Genomic DNA, 19,296 nt, shown 5'->3' on the forward strand with positions numbered 1-19,296 from the left:
TATGTTGTACAGACCTTACAGGTTGCACAGATCACCTTTCCATCCTAAAATGTAAAGTATAGTGCTGGGATTGTAAAAGCATTAAAAAAAATGAAATGCGGACTACCCATGTCTATTCATCGCATGTAACTCATAAATAGCCTGCTCATATTAACGTCAGTTATATTTCAGACATGATAAATATTAGTGACAAGTGTTAGTGAAATAACTAAAATATAATTTATAGTTAATATACTATAGTAAGCTATCACCATTTAACAGATAAGAACTGAACCCCACAGCACAAACTAGATCAATTTAATTAGATTAATAGCAGGGTGTTACATTTCGTTGACAAAAAGTTGTCATCATATCCTTTCAAAACATCAGTAGGCCTACAGACTATATGCCGCTGCTTATATATATATATATATATATATATATATATATATTATTAATATTATTATATAAAATTATTAATATTACTTTAACGTATTACTTTCGCTCATGGAGTAGACCACATATATTTTGATACGTTTCACTTTGGCATAAAAATGCTGTTTTTTAGCCTACCAGTGGTTTGGTTGAAAAGGAATTAAGTTTTTTTTTACTTTGTCTACATCAAGCAAAGTGATCAAAATACTTAGGCCTTGCAAACATTAGAACTGAGACGCTGTGATGCCAACTAAATCAGCCCCCGGCCGTCAAGAAACACGAGGAATACATTTCAAGCCTATCACGTCCGGGCTACGTTTGAGACCCACCTCCACAACCAATTACCACTCCCGAATGTATATATCATACTGGCTGAGAAGCTGAACATGTGTTTTAGGGGTCGCTTTGCGAGTGTGATCCCAAAAAGACAACATATTTTTTTCTCAATTTGCGGGAAAATCTGTCCAAGTCGTGACAGTTACAGCAACGGACGAATCATAGCTTACGCTACGAAACGGGATTTATCGTTAACAGCTTGCTCGTACAGTAGTTTGCATTTTGGAAAGCTGCCCTGAGAACTTTTATGTCAAAGGTAGGCTAAGCGATGCCATTTGAGTGAGGATATGCTGTGAAGAGGTATTTTCAAGTTGTCCAATTAAAAACGGCGTTTAAACGATCAAGTTTATTTTAACTGGAAGTAGAAAAGGATCACGATCGACCTATGACACTGTACGTCCGCTCAGATTGGTGCTGCAAATGGGCGGCATAGGCGGCAATTTGTACCTCAATATGTTGAATGGAACTGAGACACAAAGTTTCGCGAAAGAAGCCGACATTAGCAGTCACCTACATCGCAACAAAGACTTGGTGGACTTGAAAATGGGTATTCACGACACGAGGTTTTATTATCAGGAATCAATCCAGAACGGACAGGACAATCTGCCTCTGCAGTATCATACCGAGCAAACTGTCACCGGATTCGGTGCGCAACCCGGGAGGTTCTACTCACCAACTTCACTCAGCAGTTGTCACTTCAACAACATACGGTCGCCGACGAGAGGTGGCACGGGACAGACTTATGTGCCGGCAGGAGGAGATGGATTTTCGTCGCAGGGCAAAGATGTGTACCCGTCCGGTGCAGAGAGTTACTCTGCGTCCTTTCAGCACGGGTATCCCCGCGCACCCCTGTACCCTATACCTGGCCTACAGGTGTCTGGCAAAACACAGGCTGTCCTCAACAACTACCCTCTTTGGGCCAAGTTCCACAAATACCAAACCGAAATGATCATCACAAAACAAGGACGGTAAGTAGAGGTTCTCTTTAGCAGTATCATAACAAGAAGGGATAAGTAGGGAACTATATTGGCGGAAAGTGCTTTACGCATCTCCAAACTAACTCACCACACAGTGTAACTACTGTTTGTTAAAGGCTGTGAAGAAGAATCAGTGCAGTGACAACATGACGCTACAAAGTTGGTCATTTTGCATGGGGCAAACAGTTCCCTCGGGCCGCAATGTGTTTTTGTATTCAATTGAGTTTCTGCTTGTCCCACGATGTCAGCGATATACTTAGTGCCGTGTATACACGTCAAGTATGATTTAAGTGATGCGTAGGGAAATTTCATTCGCGCGTACTGACCAATGACTAAACAGCGGCACAGAGGCGCGCCTCAGCCGGGGCATGAGTATCTGAAATCTAGCTGCTGTGAAGCCTGTTAAAATTGGGACGATTAATTAAGAGAGAAACGAATGTGTATGAGGGAAACGAAACAAGACCTTTGGGCGGATCATATTTAGGTTAAACAAACCGCGAACCTCTTTCAGTCTTTAAAATAGAGACCAATTATTTACATACTCATTTTGTTTTAGGCTGCAGGTAAATATCACAAACAACCTCAAAGTAGCCTATTTGAAAACTGTCGCAAAGGTCCTACATTCGCTTCCGTTTTCGTGTATTAGTTTGGTTGCGGACATGAAGATATTTTTACAGCAGTAATTTCGCCATAATTATCTACAATAATAATAATAATAATGATAATAAACAGTCTAGAAATTAAATGTAACTGAATGCTAAATTGCAGAGATCTGTGCGCACACTTTTCGAACTTGATTTCGGGTAGGAATTAGGCGACTATTGAATGTTTACTGCCAGTGCGAAAACTAACACTTTGACCGCAAACATGTTAACGTTAACACTTAACATGGTGATTAGGATATCACATCGGGGGGGAAAAGTCAAACCTTCACTAGAACCAGCGCAGAAATCCACCAGGGGAAGATAGCGCTCACGGGTACGTGTGATAGGTCACCGAGCATTTAGATTCACCCACGTCAATTATGATTAATCTACTGATACGCGACACCGACAAAGGCCAAAGCCTTTTCATGAAAACATGGAGTGAATAAAAAAAATCACCAGCCCTTGTCGTTTGCGCCGGTTACACATATTCTCATTTAAATTATTAGCCTGGACATTATGACCAAATATCAATACTGTATTGAAAAGAGATCGGAATGGCGACTGTATGAAGCCACTGGTAGGATTCCAATTATACACTGGAACTGGATTTTTTTTTACAAGATGTCTGAATTATTCTGAACTCTGTTTGAACTGTAGGCTACATCAGATGAAAAGGAATATCTGAGATGTAGGTCAAAGTTTCTGGATGAAGGTGCAAGTTGGACTAGATTTAAACCCACAATGACATCCAATAGACCAAGATGTGAGGAATAAGACAAACTGAAAAACATTTAAATAGGAGGTCTTTGTCACGCCATGATGCTATCTTGGTATGAATGAAACTCGTCATACTGTGATGATACAACTAATTCTTGGTAATCAGATCTCTCTCCTGGAGTTGCACCTTTCACTATCTCTTGTAGACTAGAGGTTAATGTAATCTTCTGACAGTGGTTTTAAATCTGCTCTACAGTTTCTGACCAAGAGATGAGCAGTCTTCACAATGGCTTTTGACAGTAGGCTACTCAGTTGCATAGCTGGTCTTCAGTATATTTTGTTATCAGCAGGGGTGACATATCTTATCATCCATCACTGGTGAACCGTGAACATCTGTCTGATACTGGTGTTGAACCTCTGGAATGTGAGGAAGCTGCCGGTGTCTGTAAGGAACCAAACTGATGATTGGAGATCATCGAGAACATCAGTCTTCCATAACTCGGTCACTAAACCATATTGACATACCTCTTCCATAACTCTTAACTCTTAGTCGCTTAACCAAAAACATGCCTCTTCTTCTCTCAGTTCTCACAGAAGGCCGTTTTTTTATGAGGACAGTTTTCAGTTGTCATGAAAATGTTGCCAGTATTTATTTATTGCACATATATTTATTGATTTTATTTTTTTCTATTTTATCTCATAATTGATATGTGATAATTGTATTTATATTTTCATAAATTCCGCATGTTTGATTCAACCCTCAGTTGCAGAGATGGTTTCAGAGCGGCACTGAAAGTAGCAGTCTCTGTGTAGGTGTTGTTTGTTAATTAATTTCTCAGTCACAAAAGACTCTGCACATGCAATCCATGATGTTTTTGTCTTTTTGCAAACACGGAATTCAATTTGGAATAAGGTCTAGTGTGATGGACTTTTTTTAATTATTATTTGTATTGCATTGGAATATGTTGGTGTACAGTAAAGCCTTACCAACAATTTTGTTAGTATATAACAAGATGCAAACAGTCCGCTGTCTTGGCCTCATTTTGTACACAGTTGGATTTTGTTTTACGTTGCAGTCTTAACCTCAACCCTCAACAGCCCAAACTAAGGACCTTTTAAAAGGCACTGAAACTCACATCTTAAAAACACTGCGTATGCAATTAGTGTAGAAATGTGAGGGTGGCTTTGGTGGTTAATAATTCCAGTGTATGTTGTTTCATGATGTCAAAGGTTAAGTAATATCATTATGCGTGGGGTTCACACTACAAATGGTTGTGGGGCCCCTCTTTTGATTGTAAACACTTCCCTGTGAAAAACAGTTCTGACCTAAAACGTTCATCAATGTCATGAAACATTCTTTCAGATAGGATGTTTAAAAAAAAAAAAACCTGCCGTGCTTGCAGTGCTGCCACTGAGCATCAGAATTGAGGAAGCAGTGGCGGTGGAGCGCTGTGCATCAGCCAAAGCACTGTTGTAGCGTCGCACCACGGGCCACCACAGAAATGCATTTGATAGGCCTCTGGCGTGAGAACTCTTCTTCTCACATTTAAACCACTGGATCTCTTCATTGCTGCGCTGGCCAAGACAAGACAGAAGAAGTTGATGGTGGTGGTGGTGGGGGGGCTCAGATAAGGGGCGTCTGGGGTGGGGGATGAGGGGGGGGGGGGTTGGGGGGGGTGCAGAGGTGAAGTGCAGACTCTGATGGCCACATCGAGCAGCGAAGCACCTTTGAAGTGCAGGAAGGTGTGTTTTTTCCCTCTTCTTTTGGTTCTTCTTCCTCTTCCTTTTCTTCCTCTTCCTCTTCCTCTTCTTCTTCTTCCTCTTCTTCTCCACCGTGTATCTCTTTTGACAATCTCCACCTCACACTCTCTCTTTTTCCGCACAGTCTTCTCTCGCCTCGGAGTGTGTAGTGGAGCATGTTTCCTCAGAAGTTTTTTCGGGCCGGGGCGAGGAGCGAGCGGAGTGGGGGTCAGGACTTTGAAATGGGCAGCGCTGGTCTGTAACGTTGGGCCTGCTTCTGCTCCACGAGGTCCCTGGATCTTTTCAAGTTTTTCCACCCAAAGTCTGACAAGGCAACAGTCTCTCCCTCTGAATAGCAAAATGCTCTGCCAGCCACTGACTGGGTTTCACTATGACTTTGGCATCAGTGCAGGGTAATATCTGTCATGTTCTCATTGTAAGGGCAACCAGTTGTCGTTTTCAGAGATGCTATCAGTGCCTTTATTACACCACAAGTACTGTCTAATCTCACCAAGCACAGGATGTAAAAGATAATAAAAAACATCTCTGTTTAGTAGTCTCTAAAAAAATATGTTTTTTTTACTGCACTGATGTAGGTGTTTAATGAAAATAGCTCAACAGACAAAATTTATTTGCCAATCTTGCAGAATTCAACAATAGGTTGTGTGGGGTTCTGGCGGCGACGATGATGTTTTTGTGATGGAAAGAGGTGAACTACTGAGAGAACTGCAATTACGAATGTGGGTGTAGCTGTGTTCCACTCTTCTTTTGTGTTTTGTAACCACTGCTTTTTGAGAGGGTGGATGGCTTCTGTCCTGTGATGATCGTCTCACAAACATGAAGCAGCTCACGATATTATGGGCCAATTTGGTGTAATTAACACTGCTAAAGAAAGAGGGATCACAAAAAATGGTCAACTAATGTTTTAGATTAGCTTGGCTAAGGTTGAGGTTATCGTCTTTGTCTAAGTGGCGCTATGCGCACAAAATAATGAATGGATGCATACCATATTACAGGTTACATTTTAATTTGACAAGATTACACTTACATTTAAGAGCAGGTGTAAACTGAAGGTCTAATGCCAACATAATGAATAGGGTATACTCATAATGAGACATAATAAGTAGAAATAGGGTATACTTAAGACAGTTAATATAAAATTAGTTACTTTCACAGTGGCTTTGATAAAAAGCCAACAAACTTTGGTGAACACCAATGCAGTAGAGTCCTGTGCTGTGTGAATACTGGATTAGTCTAGTGGAAGTGTGTGAAATGTGAATCGGTGAGTGTGGTATACATTTTGAATGCAGGGACCTTACAGACAGATCTGCTGTCCTACTCTTCTGAACTCGGCGGCTCAGTGGATCAGGGCTCTTCCACACAAGATGTGGCTCAGGAGCCTCTTTGTACTGTAGATTTTTACAAGTCGGCCTCTGCCAACCATCAGAACCAGAGGAACTCCAGCGGGCTATACTCTACTCAATCAAAGTCTGGAAACTCTCTCTCTCTCTCTTTCTCTCTCTGTCTGTCTGCATCTCTCTCTCCTTTTTTCTGCCTCTCTATCTCTCTTTCTTTTCAGTGGTTGCATGTTGCTGTGGTAGATGTGGTCTCTTTTTAGAGAGAGAGCACCAATGATCCAACAAAAAAAATGCAAACAAATGCGATGACAAAGATCTGTCATCTACAAAAAGCATTGTTCTTCTTGTTGTTGTCTGACTCGCTAAACAAACACACAGATCCAAGCTTGAATATGAAATATGAATATGACAGCAGTGCAATTGCGCCCTTGTAAATCCAGCATCTCACAGGCCATAACTGTCTGTCTGCGTGAGTGCCTCGTCGGAGGATGTTTCGCATGTTTCATTTATTGCGGCCACCATGCCTCTCCCCTTTAGCTTGGCACGCTGTAAAAAGAGGGTGCACAGGTGCCATGCACAGACGTTAAAATACCAGCCCAGTTCTGGGAGAGAGACCACATCGCCATTGGTAACATTGGTATCATATCCACCATGCAGAAAATATCCATAGCAGAAAATATCCATTAGCTATCTCCTCAATCTAACTCTCTATCTATCTTCTTAGTCTGTCTGCCAGTCTGTGTCTCAATCTTTCTATCTATCTGTCTAACTTTCTATCTCTTTATCTATCTATGTGTCTGTTTGTGTGTCTGACTGTCTGTCCGTTTGTCTGACTGTCTAGTCACATACAAACACGCATTTATTAATTGCATAGCTGCTTCTCAGATCACTTCCTGTACAGCTGTTTGCATTTGCATAGAGGACAGGACACAGACAGTTTTGTCTGCTAACACAATTGGCCCTCAGAGCCTGTGGAAAGTGTTTGTTTATTGGTTTTTTTTTTTTTTCTTGTCTCCTTTACATGGTTGTGGTCAGTGTTGCAGTAGATGCGTTTGCTGTGAAGGTGCGCTGAGGAGAGAGCGTGAGACCACAGCTGCTCCTGGTCCTGCCTCCTCCACTCTTGTATGTGCTTTGGGTTTCTGAGGTGACCGCATGAGTATAACCTTTGTACCTTGCTGAAAGAGCGTCGTCTGCACCACACACCACAGTTGTCCTGCCCCCGTCACCAGTCCCCAAGGTGTACCATCTTACAGGCCACCTGATGCATGCATGGTACAAGAGAAAGGAAGTCTCTCTCTCTCTCTCTCTCTCTCTCTCTCTCTCTCTCTCTCTGTGTGTGTGTGTGTGTGTGTGTTTTTGTCTGTCTGTCTGTCTGTGTCTATGTCTGTGGGTGCATGTTTGTGTGTGTTTGGGGGGGTGGGGGGCGTACGCGTGAGAGTGTGAGTGTGTGTTTTTTGCATTTTTGTTTTCTTTGCCAAAAGTGCCAGAGAAAGGCACCTAACGTGCAGAAATGGCACGAGGGAGGAAGTCAATGTGTGTGTGTGTGTGTGTGTGTGTGTGTGTGTGTTTTGAGTGCATGTCTGTGGGAAGTGTAAGTGTGCTTCTAGGTGCCTGTGTGTGTGGAGTATATGTGTGTTTATGTTTCAGTGTTTGTGTGTGTGTCGGGGGGGGGGGGGGTGGGGGTTAGTGTATGTGTGAGTGTGTAAGTGTATTTATGTGCATGTGTGTGGGAGTGTTTGTGTTGTTTTTTGTTGTCTTTGCCCAAAAAGCCAGAGAAAGGCCCCTCCGTCTGTCCGAGGGCGGCCCCAGACTGGCATGTTTTCATCACAGATGATCGGCCGCGTGTCGGGTGACATAAACTGGACCTGAACCCCTGTCTCTCTGCATCAGTGCGTGCACTCAAGGAGAAGAGGCGTCTCCCCAGTGGACGTCCAGCCACTCACCAAGCCTCTGCTTCACATCCTCATACACACACACGCACGAATATGCACACGCACACACGCACACACACACGCACGCACGCACACGCGCACACACACACACACACACACACACACACACACGCACACACACACACACACACACACACACACACACACACAGGCACGCTCTCACCTTTCCGTCTCCCACCTCTGTGTATCTCTCTCTCTCTCTGTCCCTCCCTCAGTGTGTTCTCTTCTTCTCTTCCTCTCAGTTTCTATTTCTCCATTTCTCTCTCTCTTCCTTCCTTCTTCACTCAGTGTTTTTTCCCTTGCAATTAAAGTAAGTGATCAGACAACATTTTTGGTTAATCAGTCATCTGCCTCTCAGTACACAGGGCAGGGTTTCCGCAGGGTCTTAAAAAGTCTTAAAAAGTCTAAAATATCACAATCTCCATTTTTGGCCTAAAAAGTCTTAAATATTGCATACTACGTCTTAAATTGCATTTAATTTGGTCTTAAATATGTACATCCATTTACTGCTTCCTACGTCGCTGTAATTCTTTTTTTTTTTCTTTTTTTTTGAGAAATGCGTTGGCGGCATTTATAGTTGGTTCCGTGTCTTGTAGTTCTTAACGATCCAGGTATTAGTTCAATAATACTACAACTACTATTTTGAAAGCAATTCTGGGACTTGTATGTGCCTTACTTTTTCATACTGCATGTAGATCTTTAATTTAATTCAATATAAAAAGGTCTACAACATCTTAAATGTACCTGCAGAAAACCCTGACAGGGTCCATACAACACACCTACTCAGGGTCCCCCAAAACAAGAGCCATTCGGTTGCATTTGTCACATTTGCCTACTGCGGTTATGAGAGGACAGATCATTATTTGCTTATGACCACATGGTGGTGATTGTTCTCAACATGGTTGTCGGTTTAGCACCTCCACATTCAGTACGTGTGCTGTAGGAAGTCCTGGGCACCAGGAGGGGACGGCTCTGTCTCAGCCGCCACCCACGGCAACGGTACCCTGCCGACCCCACAGTCGCCGATGGCAGCACAGACAGACTTTTTTTCTTCTTTCTACACCAAGTCAGTTAAAAGACAGTTTCCATCTGTCAACTCAGGGTTTCAATCCCAACCAAATCCACCTACGTGTATGTTACAGCTCATCTGTGGTAAACCCATCGGTTTCCCCCTTCACCAGGTTGCGATTTCTTATAAAACGGCCGATTTGAAGAAGGCTTGAAAAATCCATGCAGCCCAGTCAGAAGAAAAGGGGGAACACTGGTAGAGAATAAACATAGAGAGATTAATTACCCTTTCTGTGGCCTGTTGAAGATTCAGTTGGTTGAAGTCTTGTTCATGTTGACAACTGATGTAGAAGAAAATGTGGATGGCTTCCTCTATGTGGACTGCTCTGTAGATTTAGCATGGTTCAAAGTTAGTTTATCCATTCTGCGGTTTATCTATTATACAATTTTAAGTACTAAATCATGTACAAGTGTAATGAGTCATTCAAATATATGAGAAATGCAACATTAGACTGTTTTTGTTTCCATAACAATATTTACTGTTACTATTTACAATACACTGTTAAAACGTCTGATATTGTTGATCAAATAATATTATTATACTGTAAAAACCTTCAGATATTGACTGACAAAAAAAAAACAAGAGAATAAGAGTGATGATTGCTGAGTCCAGTGTGTGAGCGTGTTCCTGTAGGGTTGCCGGGGGTAACGAGGAGAGGCAGGCCCAGAATCTGCCTAGGGGACGACCTCAGCATCGCTGTTAACCATTAGCACAGCAACAGAGGAAACTTTGCAAAAGGACAAACTATATATATATATATATATATATATATATATATAGCTTCGTATTTGGCGGCTTTGGTTAGCATTGCTCAGAACGTGACTATGTCAAGGGAAATCTATGGATCCTGTAAAGCACAAAAACCCACATTCTGTGCTCTGATAAAACCATGCATGCATGCATGCACCTAGAACGTGAGAGTAGCATGCTCTCAGACAGGGAGCAACAGCACACACACACACACACACACACACACACACACACACACACACACACACACACACACACACACACACACACACACACACACACACACACACACACACACACACACACACACACACACACACACACACACACACACACACACACACACACACACACACACACACACACACACACACAGTTGGCCCAAACAAGCATCTCCCTTTACACACTTCACTAGCTTGAGTCTGCTAAATGCCGGAAGCGCTTGGGGAGATAAAGGCAAAATAAATTCAAATGAACTGAATTTCAGTGCTCACATCAAGTGGAAAAGGTAATGGATTTTCCCTCCAACAAACACAGCCACTGAGAGCGGCCAGTGGAGGCCACAGTCACACTACACTCTCTGTTTATCGTGAGTTTATCAAATACATTTAGTTTACATCACTCAATGTTTCATCGCCGTCATTACAATGACTGCCATTTATTATTATTGTAAGGGTATAATTATATGATTTTGATGAAGTAGTGTAGGATTGTGATAGTGAAAATGTAGGAGAATGAAAATGAATGTAAACCGTTTGCTTTCGATTTTCAATTCGGCAGCCAAGAAGCTATTTGTGTGACATTAAAAATGAATTTGCTAGTGGTGTGTGTGTGTGTGTGTGTGTGTGTGTGTGTGTGTGTGTGTATGTAACATGACAATGCTTGGCAAGAAGTTGGTGCTCGTGCCCTTTGCCGCTGATACGCTACTGAGCTCCCAAAGATGCCAGGAATGACACTCGCTAGTGTTCGTGTCTTATACTGGAAGTGTTATAGCCTCAGGTGGAGCTGGGTGTAAAACAGTATGCCAAATGTCAACTGGGCCACCGCTATGTTGTTCCACCAATTACTCCATGTTCGTATCAGTCAGCCCCTACGTGTAACATTGCATGCCAGGCTGTGGCACGCTCTGATGAGCAAAACCTATAGACACACACACACACACACACACACACAGTAGCAGTATTATCTGGCTCATGAAGTCAGGATGAAGACAGTCCAATTTGATAGAATTAATCCGGTTTATTCCAGATCCAGATTATTTTGCTCCAGAAGAAAAGGTTGCAATGTTTTGGAGAGAGTGTGTGCTGCATTTGTACGCTTCTTTTGTGTGTGTGTGTGTGTGTGTGTGTGTGTGTGTGTGTGTGTTCCCTGGCGGTGTTGTCCTGGGACACACTGACCTCTCTGTTACCTCCTCTCTGTCACAGCCTCCATGATCAGAATCACTTCGGCAAGTAAAACTCCAGCAATCAGCAGTGGCTACAGCGCACATATTTTATTAACAGACACATTAAATATTCACATGGAGCCTGCCTGTCCCGTGTGCTTCAACCAACACACACACACACACACACACACACACACACACACACACACACACACACACACACACGGTTATGTGTATTGCACACACATTCACATACTGTACACTCATGCACAGTCACCCATCCATAACTCGCACGCATAACACCATACACATACACACACACGCTCACACCACCGCTACTGTTCTCACCCAAAGTGGCCGCCGCTGTAAAAACGACGCATACTTATCTTCATGGACGCACTCCGTTTTTCTGTCACGAGGGAGTATTCTCCCCCACCCCACCCCAGCCTGAGTAATGGTCTTCTAGCTTGCAGAGTCCAAGAAACTCTGAGGTCATAACTCTCAATTCCCAGGAAACCTACACACTGGGGAAAATGTCTCTCTGCCATAAAGAGCCATTTGCCAACCATGTAATGGAGCTTTTCTGCGTTTTGTTTGTTTGTTTGTTTTTTTTTCTCACAGGAGGATGTTCCCCTTCCTCAGCTTCAACATCAGTGCGCTGGACCCCACGGCGCACTACAACGTCTACGTGGACGTGGTCCTCGCCGACCAGCACCACTGGAGGTACCAGGGTGGCAAGTGGGTGCAGTGTGGCAAAGCCGAGGGCACCATGCCAGGTACTACAGCTTGCGCGTGTTCACACTCTTGCTGTTTCACTTTGACACATATGGAGTCATATAGTTGCATAAGTGGTTGTAGGGTAATGACTTTCTTAAAAATTTAAATCTAGATCCATGAATGTTAAGTATTACAGTAACTGAGTTAGTCTTGACAGTTCTTAATATTTCAACTTTTTAATCAGCAATATCAATAATCCAAATGTATTACTGATTCACACTACTAAAAGAGAGAGAGGAAATATAATTTATTGATTAAGTGCCAATGTTAAGTTAAGTGCCAATAGACTGCACTACTGGACAGCCATGAAAAAAAATTTTTTTTAAACATTTTGGTTAAATCTCTGTATGTGACACTTGTGTATTAATTAAAATTCTCACCACCAAAGACGTGCACATACAAGATGTCTCTTATGCTTGCCTAAATGTGCACCATTAGTCTTCTCATGTGACGGAGAGGAGCTTTAACTGAGGTGTGTGTTGACAGGTAACAGGACGTACATGCATCCCGACTCGCCCAACACCGGAGCTCACTGGATGAGGCAGGAGGTGTCCTTTGGTAAACTCAAGCTCACCAACAACAAAGGCAGCTCCAACAACGTGGCCCAGGTACAGTGGACATGTGGACAGTGGAAGGGTCACTTCAACACTCAACTCAATGTCTCCAGTAAAAATAATGGAGTTGAAGGCATAACATCGCAAGGGCTCAGCATGAGCCATCCTTAGGTTATGCAATCATCCGATGAGACACTCCTCATCTAAAAAATATTATAGAAACATTTTGGGCATATGTAGTTATTTGCAAATGTCTTGAAGGCTTATTGAGGTATTTCTCCTATGTCAGTTGACAGAATATCAGAATACTAATCGTGTTTTGGGTGAGGTCTGATTAGTCATAGCCACAGTCATTTGATGACTGCTGTGTCTACGCTGCTTTGCTACTGAGCCGTCTATTGTTTGTCGTGGTCTGTTTATGACGGAACTGCTCTGCTCCTCAGATGATTGTGCTGCAGTCGCTACACAAGTACCAGCCCCGTCTACACGTCGTGGAGGTGAAGGAGGACGGCTCAGATGACCCCTTCCTCTCCTCCAAGGCCCAGATCTTTGTCTTCCCAGAGACACAGTTCATCGCCGTGACAGCCTATCAGAACGCAGACGTGAGTCCCTTCCCCCCTCCCCCAACACCTACGCACACAGACCACACACCACACGCCCCTTCTAAGAACAAGCTGGCTAAATATTAAGTATGTTGAGAGTAGGCTGCTCAAGTGCTCTGTCCGTGCACTGGAGTAGAACGCAAGGTGAGGAGAAGAGAGACGACAGGAGGAGTTGTTGAGGATTTTTTGCGAGCTTCATTTTTAGTGTCTTCTCAAGTAAATGATGACAGAGGCCTCGTGAATTATTTGTGCTTGTCTGTGATCTTCCTCTCCTCCACCTCTCTCTCTCTCTCACTCTCCCCCTCTTTCACTTTCACCCTCTCTCTCTCTCCTGATTTTCCCCTCACTATCTTTCTCTCTTTTCGGTCTCTCTGCCTCATTTCTTCTCCCCTCTCACATTAACACACACTTGTGCTCTTCATCTCCCACTCCCACTAACTCTCCCTCCCTCCCTCTCTCTCTCTCACTCCATCTCTCCCTCTTTATGTCTCTCTATCTCCCTCTCCATCATATGCCCCACCGATGGTGCAACCCTTGTCCTCCGTCTGACCCTGTCTCCTGCCATTTCTTCCACAGATCACTCAACTGAAAATAGACCACAACCCTTTTGCTAAAGGCTTCCGGGACAATTACGACACGTACGTAAGCATAAAGACGACTTCTTCACAGCCAGAAAAAAAATGCACAAAAGTGTCCAAAAAGAGAGCCTCTTGTGCCCAAGCAGAGCACACACACTCACAGTGAACACACACTCACACACACACTGTTTCACTGCTTCTTTCTTGTAAGCTCGGTAGTCTGGTTTGCCCTTTTGTGAGGCAAAGGTTCATGTATAAATCAATTTTTGCCGAGGCACAACAAAGGTAATCAAAAACACAGTGTGAATTATTTAGCGGGAAGAGGCCTAGTAGATTCTTCCTGCCTGACGCTCGGGGAGGTGGACTCGCTAGTTGGGGTGAAGTGTTAGCAATTCACAGCTCTGCAGGAGTTTTGTCAACAGCGTTTAACCTTTGACCTAACACTCCTCCACCTCTTTTTGCCTCCCGCTCCCCTCCGACCTCCACCCCCTCCCCCTCCCTAATCCTGCTTCTCCTAATTAGGCTCTACGTCCAGCAGGACTCCGAGCGGCTCACCCCGTCCCCCAACGATGGTCAGCAGCTCCTGGCGGGTGGCTGTTACCACACGCAACCTTACCTTGCAGACCAGTACATGAGCCCGCTGCCTCAGGGCCGCTTCTACAGCCGCGCCGACATGTCCATGGCGGGCCAGCAGGGCCCCAAGGACCCGTCGTCCACCGTCAGCCCCCACGGCCGCTGGTACCTGCCCAGCCCGCACCCCATGCCCCCCTCCAACTGCCTGGACTTCAACTCCTACGACGGGGACTACGCGACAGGCAACGGGCTCTACAAGCCCTACCCCCACCACCTGCAGACGCCCGGGAACCCCGCGCTGGGCTACTACCCGGAGAGCGCCTTCTCGCCGGGGGGCATGTCGGTGCCGGTCAGCGGGGCATGGAGCGCCAGTGGCAGGCCCTCGCCGCCGTACCTCAGCCACCCGCGGCCGAGCAAGCCCGGGCCCCCGGGGGGCCCCCTCAGCTGGTTCCGCTCTGTGCCGACGTCCTCGTCGACCTCGCCGGCGGGGGCTAACGTGCGTCCGCCGCCACCCCCGCCACTGGCCCCACCCCCGCCGAGTGTCCTCTCCACGCCTCCGCTGGATTCTCTGCGCCTGGCCCTGCCGCAGGACAAGCCCAAGGACGGGTGTGGGGGCGGCGGTGGCGCCGGGGGAACGGGGGAGGACGGCTGGTTGGAGGCGCCCTCGGTGAAGTCGGTGGACTCGGCCGACTCGGGACTCTACGAGGGCGGCGAGAGCAAGAAGCGGCGCGTGTCGCCGTACGCCTCCAGCACGGAGAACTCCCCGCCCAACCGGGGCTCCGAGCTCTGCGAGAAGGACAGCGGCAGCGACGTCGGCTACTACAGCTTCTTCGGCCACTGATCCCTCGCCCTACCCTCCCGAAAAAAAAAGACTCGGCCCTCCGCTCCTAACCCCCTGACGTCGCCCCCCCCCCGCCCCTCCCGCAAGGACCTCCATGCCCTGCCCACCCGCACCTCTGAGATCTCCAACTGTCCAGTTGCACTGATGTCCACTGGTGTCCCCCTGTGAGGCACTGTGGCGGAGAGACACACCCGTTGGGAAGGAAGAGCTCTGCCGAGTGAGATGCTCTCAGACCACAGAACAGATCTCAGAACAGATTGTTTGAATCTACGTGACACTGGCACCCCCTTATGTCTATATGGGACAATGAAACAGCGGCATTGTAAAATAGTCTGTGTTTTTCTCTTTTGTGGTTAGAGTGTCTCTGTGTTGGATGAATGCGTGGGAGATAGAGTGAGTGTGTGTGTGCGTGCATGTGTGTGTGTGTTTGTTTAAGGTGGTTGGGTAGCAGGGTTGAAAGTCAATCAGAAGGTCTGAAGGAGGCTGTCAGAGTTTGCGAGGGCCCCGGCGTGAAGCCGATGTGACTGTGGACAGACACTTGGCCTGAAGACACGGCCACGTACAGTCCTGTGCCACCTTGGTGTTTCATTTGACCACTGGAGTTTTAATGGAAGGGAAAGGGGGAGAGGGGGAAGATAGGGAGAGAGAGAGGAAGAGAGAAAAAAATGCCTGTGCACCTGCTGACACTCCCCTAAAGGAACTGTCCGGTCTCCCTCATCACTGACGTAGAAAATACGCTTGGGCACACACACGCGCACACACACACACACACACACACACACACACACACACACACACACACACACACACACACACACGCACAGCGACTAAAAACAAACACACTTACCCAGTCAGTATTTCCCACATCCGGCATCAGACGTCACCTTCTTCTGGCATTTCATCGTCGACATTACGCATCCCCACAGTGTGTGAAGTGGAAAGCACCGTATTTGGGTTTTGTTTGGTCCACACGGACCTTGTGCAAACCACTGAGAGGTGAACACACAACGGAGCCTGGTGGGGTTGAAGGCGAGAATCAAAGGGCACAGAGCATGCATGCAATGCTTGTACCAAAGTGTCACAGTCTATTCTTTACACTTGGTGACCTGGGCCCCAAGAGCCCTTCCTTCTGCACCTTACAGCATCAGTGAGCTTGTTGTGGTATCACCTACAGTAACTAGGCATACCTCCTTGTTATCCTTTTCTTACTGAATGAAGGGTTTTTTTGTATTAAAGGTTTTCTTTTTCAAAGATTAGTTAAACTGAGTGTTGGCACACAAGTACTTTTACATGAGTGTCACTGATGTGTGGGCCTAACCAAAAAAAGAAATTAATAAATGGGCTACATTGTAATTAGGACTTCAATTTCTATTATCAGCCAATCTGGAAAAGCCCCGGTCTACCCCCCCCCCCCCCACACACACACACACACACACATAAAGACCACAATCAATACCACATTACAACATGCACCACTCAGACACCACCAGCTGAAAATCATTAGCAATAGTTTTGGTGTAACCTTGTCTGTGGAGGGCACGGCCATTTCGTTTTTTTTGTTTGTTTTTCCCCCCCCCTCTCCTCAGAGCGGTTCAGAAACGGCTGTCATACTGACGGGTGATATCCCTCTTGACAGTTTGACCTCAGTGGTATTTTCCCTAAACAAATTCTGCGACTGAAGTACAGTTATCTCCTCCCCATAGGAATTACAGTTGTTTTACTTTTTTATCGGGTGCTGTTGACAACGTAGATGTGATGTGGTACACACGTTTCCTAACAGACGTGAAAGTTTATTTACAGCATGATTGTATGAAAAGCCATAAAACACAAATTACTGTGACTGTAGGTGGACCTGACAGCTGACCTTTCTATTTACCTGAGTGGCCCTTTTGGGTTTGCTCCACAGTCACGTTGTTAAATACGAAATATTTATTCTCAGCAGAGAAGCAAATTATCTAGACATTAAGGGGACCCGTATGTCACTGTAAATTAGCTGATATCATTTTTTTATGAGCAGAGATGGTCCGAGCACAGGTCACAGCAGATTTGCAAAAAACCCATCACATTTGCATGTTTGCACTGCATTTTAACCACTCGGCATGTTGGCACATTTTGACATTTGTGCTTTTGTTTGTTTAAACTCAGTGACAGAATACAGTATGTTTAGGGGTATGAAACATTCAAGCTGAGAAGTTAGGTGAACAGTAGCAGTAATAACCCATTTGAAGGCCCAGGCTTGATTTATAAGAGGAGACTGAATCGCTTTTCCTCTTGTAGGCACCTGCACTTCTCTTTTCAGCACACTGTTTGGAATGATTAGCTCAAACCCAAAGCCTAACCCACTACATGTTATGACAACATGAACATGTAGAAGAAATGCATGGTACTACTATTTTATTAGTGTAAAATGAAGCCCCAAGCCCCAGTATAAACACACATACACGCACGCACACACACACACACACACACACACACTCAACAGAGTAGTCTGACCAACCATCATTTGTGCCAATTTATCTGGGAATCCTAATAATCAGCACTGAGCCTGTGACTAATGTACAATAATGACTAATGTCAATTAACTTTCAGACAGCCCCTTTGTCTTGATGTTGTTTTTCTAAATCATGTGTTCTTATTGCCTTTGTGCCCTCCAATATCCTTCTTCAGAGCCTTAGTGTTGGAAGAGTCCTGGTTCTGTAAAGCTGATGGTATAACACAAAATTGTTCAGACTGAATATTCCTGACGGCTCCTTAATCCAGACTAATGCAATGAGAAGCCATCCGATGGCAGATCCAATTGCCCTTTGCCTTGACTACTAAAGCACGCTTCTCACGACTGACAGTGGCGTAACACGACAGCATACAGATGGCATTTTCGAGTGGAGGTATGTGCTGGAATCTGCCCCTCCACTCCTCCACTGCTTTCCCGCACCATGCCCACGTAACGCGCCTGGCTCAGGGGAAAGAGATGCCATTTTATATCCAGCTCCGTGGGCACCCTGGCGCAAGGAGAAATGCAATGCCCCCCAAAAATTCACAATGCCACGGAAAGGTTAGCTTCATCGGAAGGGTATCGTAAAAAATAAATAAATAAGCAACTGTCATGACTTTTATGTCAATCTGACACGACCTGACAGCGTCAGTGAAAATAAAAGGCATGATACAGTTTTCTGTAAACTGTTTCATTTCAATACACTTGAACTTCAGATAATCTTTGTAAAATTCAGGAAATTCAAGAACAAATTTTTGAATTGTGAATTAATAATGATGAAGTATAACATCTCAACAACATTACTTTGTTTTTGTTTGTTCATACTCTCGGAAAAGCCACTGAAAACCCTCTGGCCACGTTTTATGTTTTTGTACACTGGTAATTTCCCAGCAAATATTTAGCCTCTGGAGGCCAGTGAACATGGACGCTTGATTGACCCTTTGTGGGTATGTGAAAGTGTGGGTTACAGAAACCTGAAAAAGGATTATGTGCAGACATTACTGTAAAGTGCATCAGGGTGACAAGCATTTACTGTAGGGTTTCCCATCTGAGCCAGGGAGCTCACTTTGTTCGGTAAGATGATGGTAACTAAAGTATCTAATGGTACTCTTAGGAGAGGACCCCCCTAAGTGTGGTGTAATGTACAATAAACTGGTCCTGACTGGGTCAACTTGGCTTTTTTTGTAAGTGAGCAGTCCTTTTTGCGTCTCTAAGACTGTACAATGATTTGTTTGCCTTTTTTGAAGTATAAACTGTAATTTTTTGGGGGTGGGGGGAGATAATTTAAAAAGAAATTCTTGTACTCCATAACTTAAACATTTCTGGTACTTTTTGAAGGAACCCTGATCACATCGGAGGTGTGACAGCAATGCAGTAGAGAAATTGAAATCATAAAGATGTATTTGATTTAAAGATTATGCTCAAAAAATCAGAGGAAATCTTTTATTTATTAAAAGTGGTTAAATATTGTGTAATGTACTGACTGTTGTGTTTTTTTATTCATGCATTAAAATTATATTCATTGTTAATCTGTAC

General features: G+C 44.7%; 1 protein-coding gene across 1 annotated transcript; it reads left to right on the forward strand.

Moving 5' to 3' along the window:
• The first annotated feature begins 762 nt into the window (after nucleotides 1-762).
• tbx21 (T-box transcription factor 21) lies at nucleotides 763-19,287 on the forward strand. Its single transcript, XM_076298399.1, has 6 exons — nucleotides 763-1,718; nucleotides 11,966-12,120; nucleotides 12,608-12,729; nucleotides 13,119-13,277; nucleotides 13,854-13,915; nucleotides 14,378-19,287. The coding sequence occupies exons 1-6, from the start codon at nucleotides 1,171-1,173 to the stop codon at nucleotides 15,267-15,269; spliced, it is 1,938 nt and encodes a 645-aa protein (XP_076154514.1). The 5' UTR covers nucleotides 763-1,170; the 3' UTR covers nucleotides 15,270-19,287.
• Nucleotides 19,288-19,296: the final 9 nt, after the last annotated feature.

Source organism: Alosa pseudoharengus, unplaced genomic scaffold (genome assembly GCF_046254945.1).
Source record: "Alosa pseudoharengus isolate Yale_2024_CS ecotype anadromous, Long Island Sound unplaced genomic scaffold, YU_APseudo_1.1 YU_APseudo_1.1_scf_21, whole genome shotgun sequence".
Classification (NCBI taxonomy): domain Eukaryota; kingdom Metazoa; phylum Chordata; class Actinopteri; order Clupeiformes; family Clupeidae; genus Alosa; species Alosa pseudoharengus.

Coding starts and splice junctions, on each gene's coding strand:
- tbx21 (XM_076298399.1), top strand. CDS start 1,171: ATGGGCGGCATAGGCGGCAATTTGTACCTCAATATGTTGAATGGAACT. Junction 12,121..12,607: donor AGCCGAGGGCACCATGCCAG/GTACTACAGCTT, acceptor GTGTGTTGACAG/GTAACAGGACGTACATGCAT. Junction 12,730..13,118: donor GCTCCAACAACGTGGCCCAG/GTACAGTGGACA, acceptor TCTGCTCCTCAG/ATGATTGTGCTGCAGTCGCT.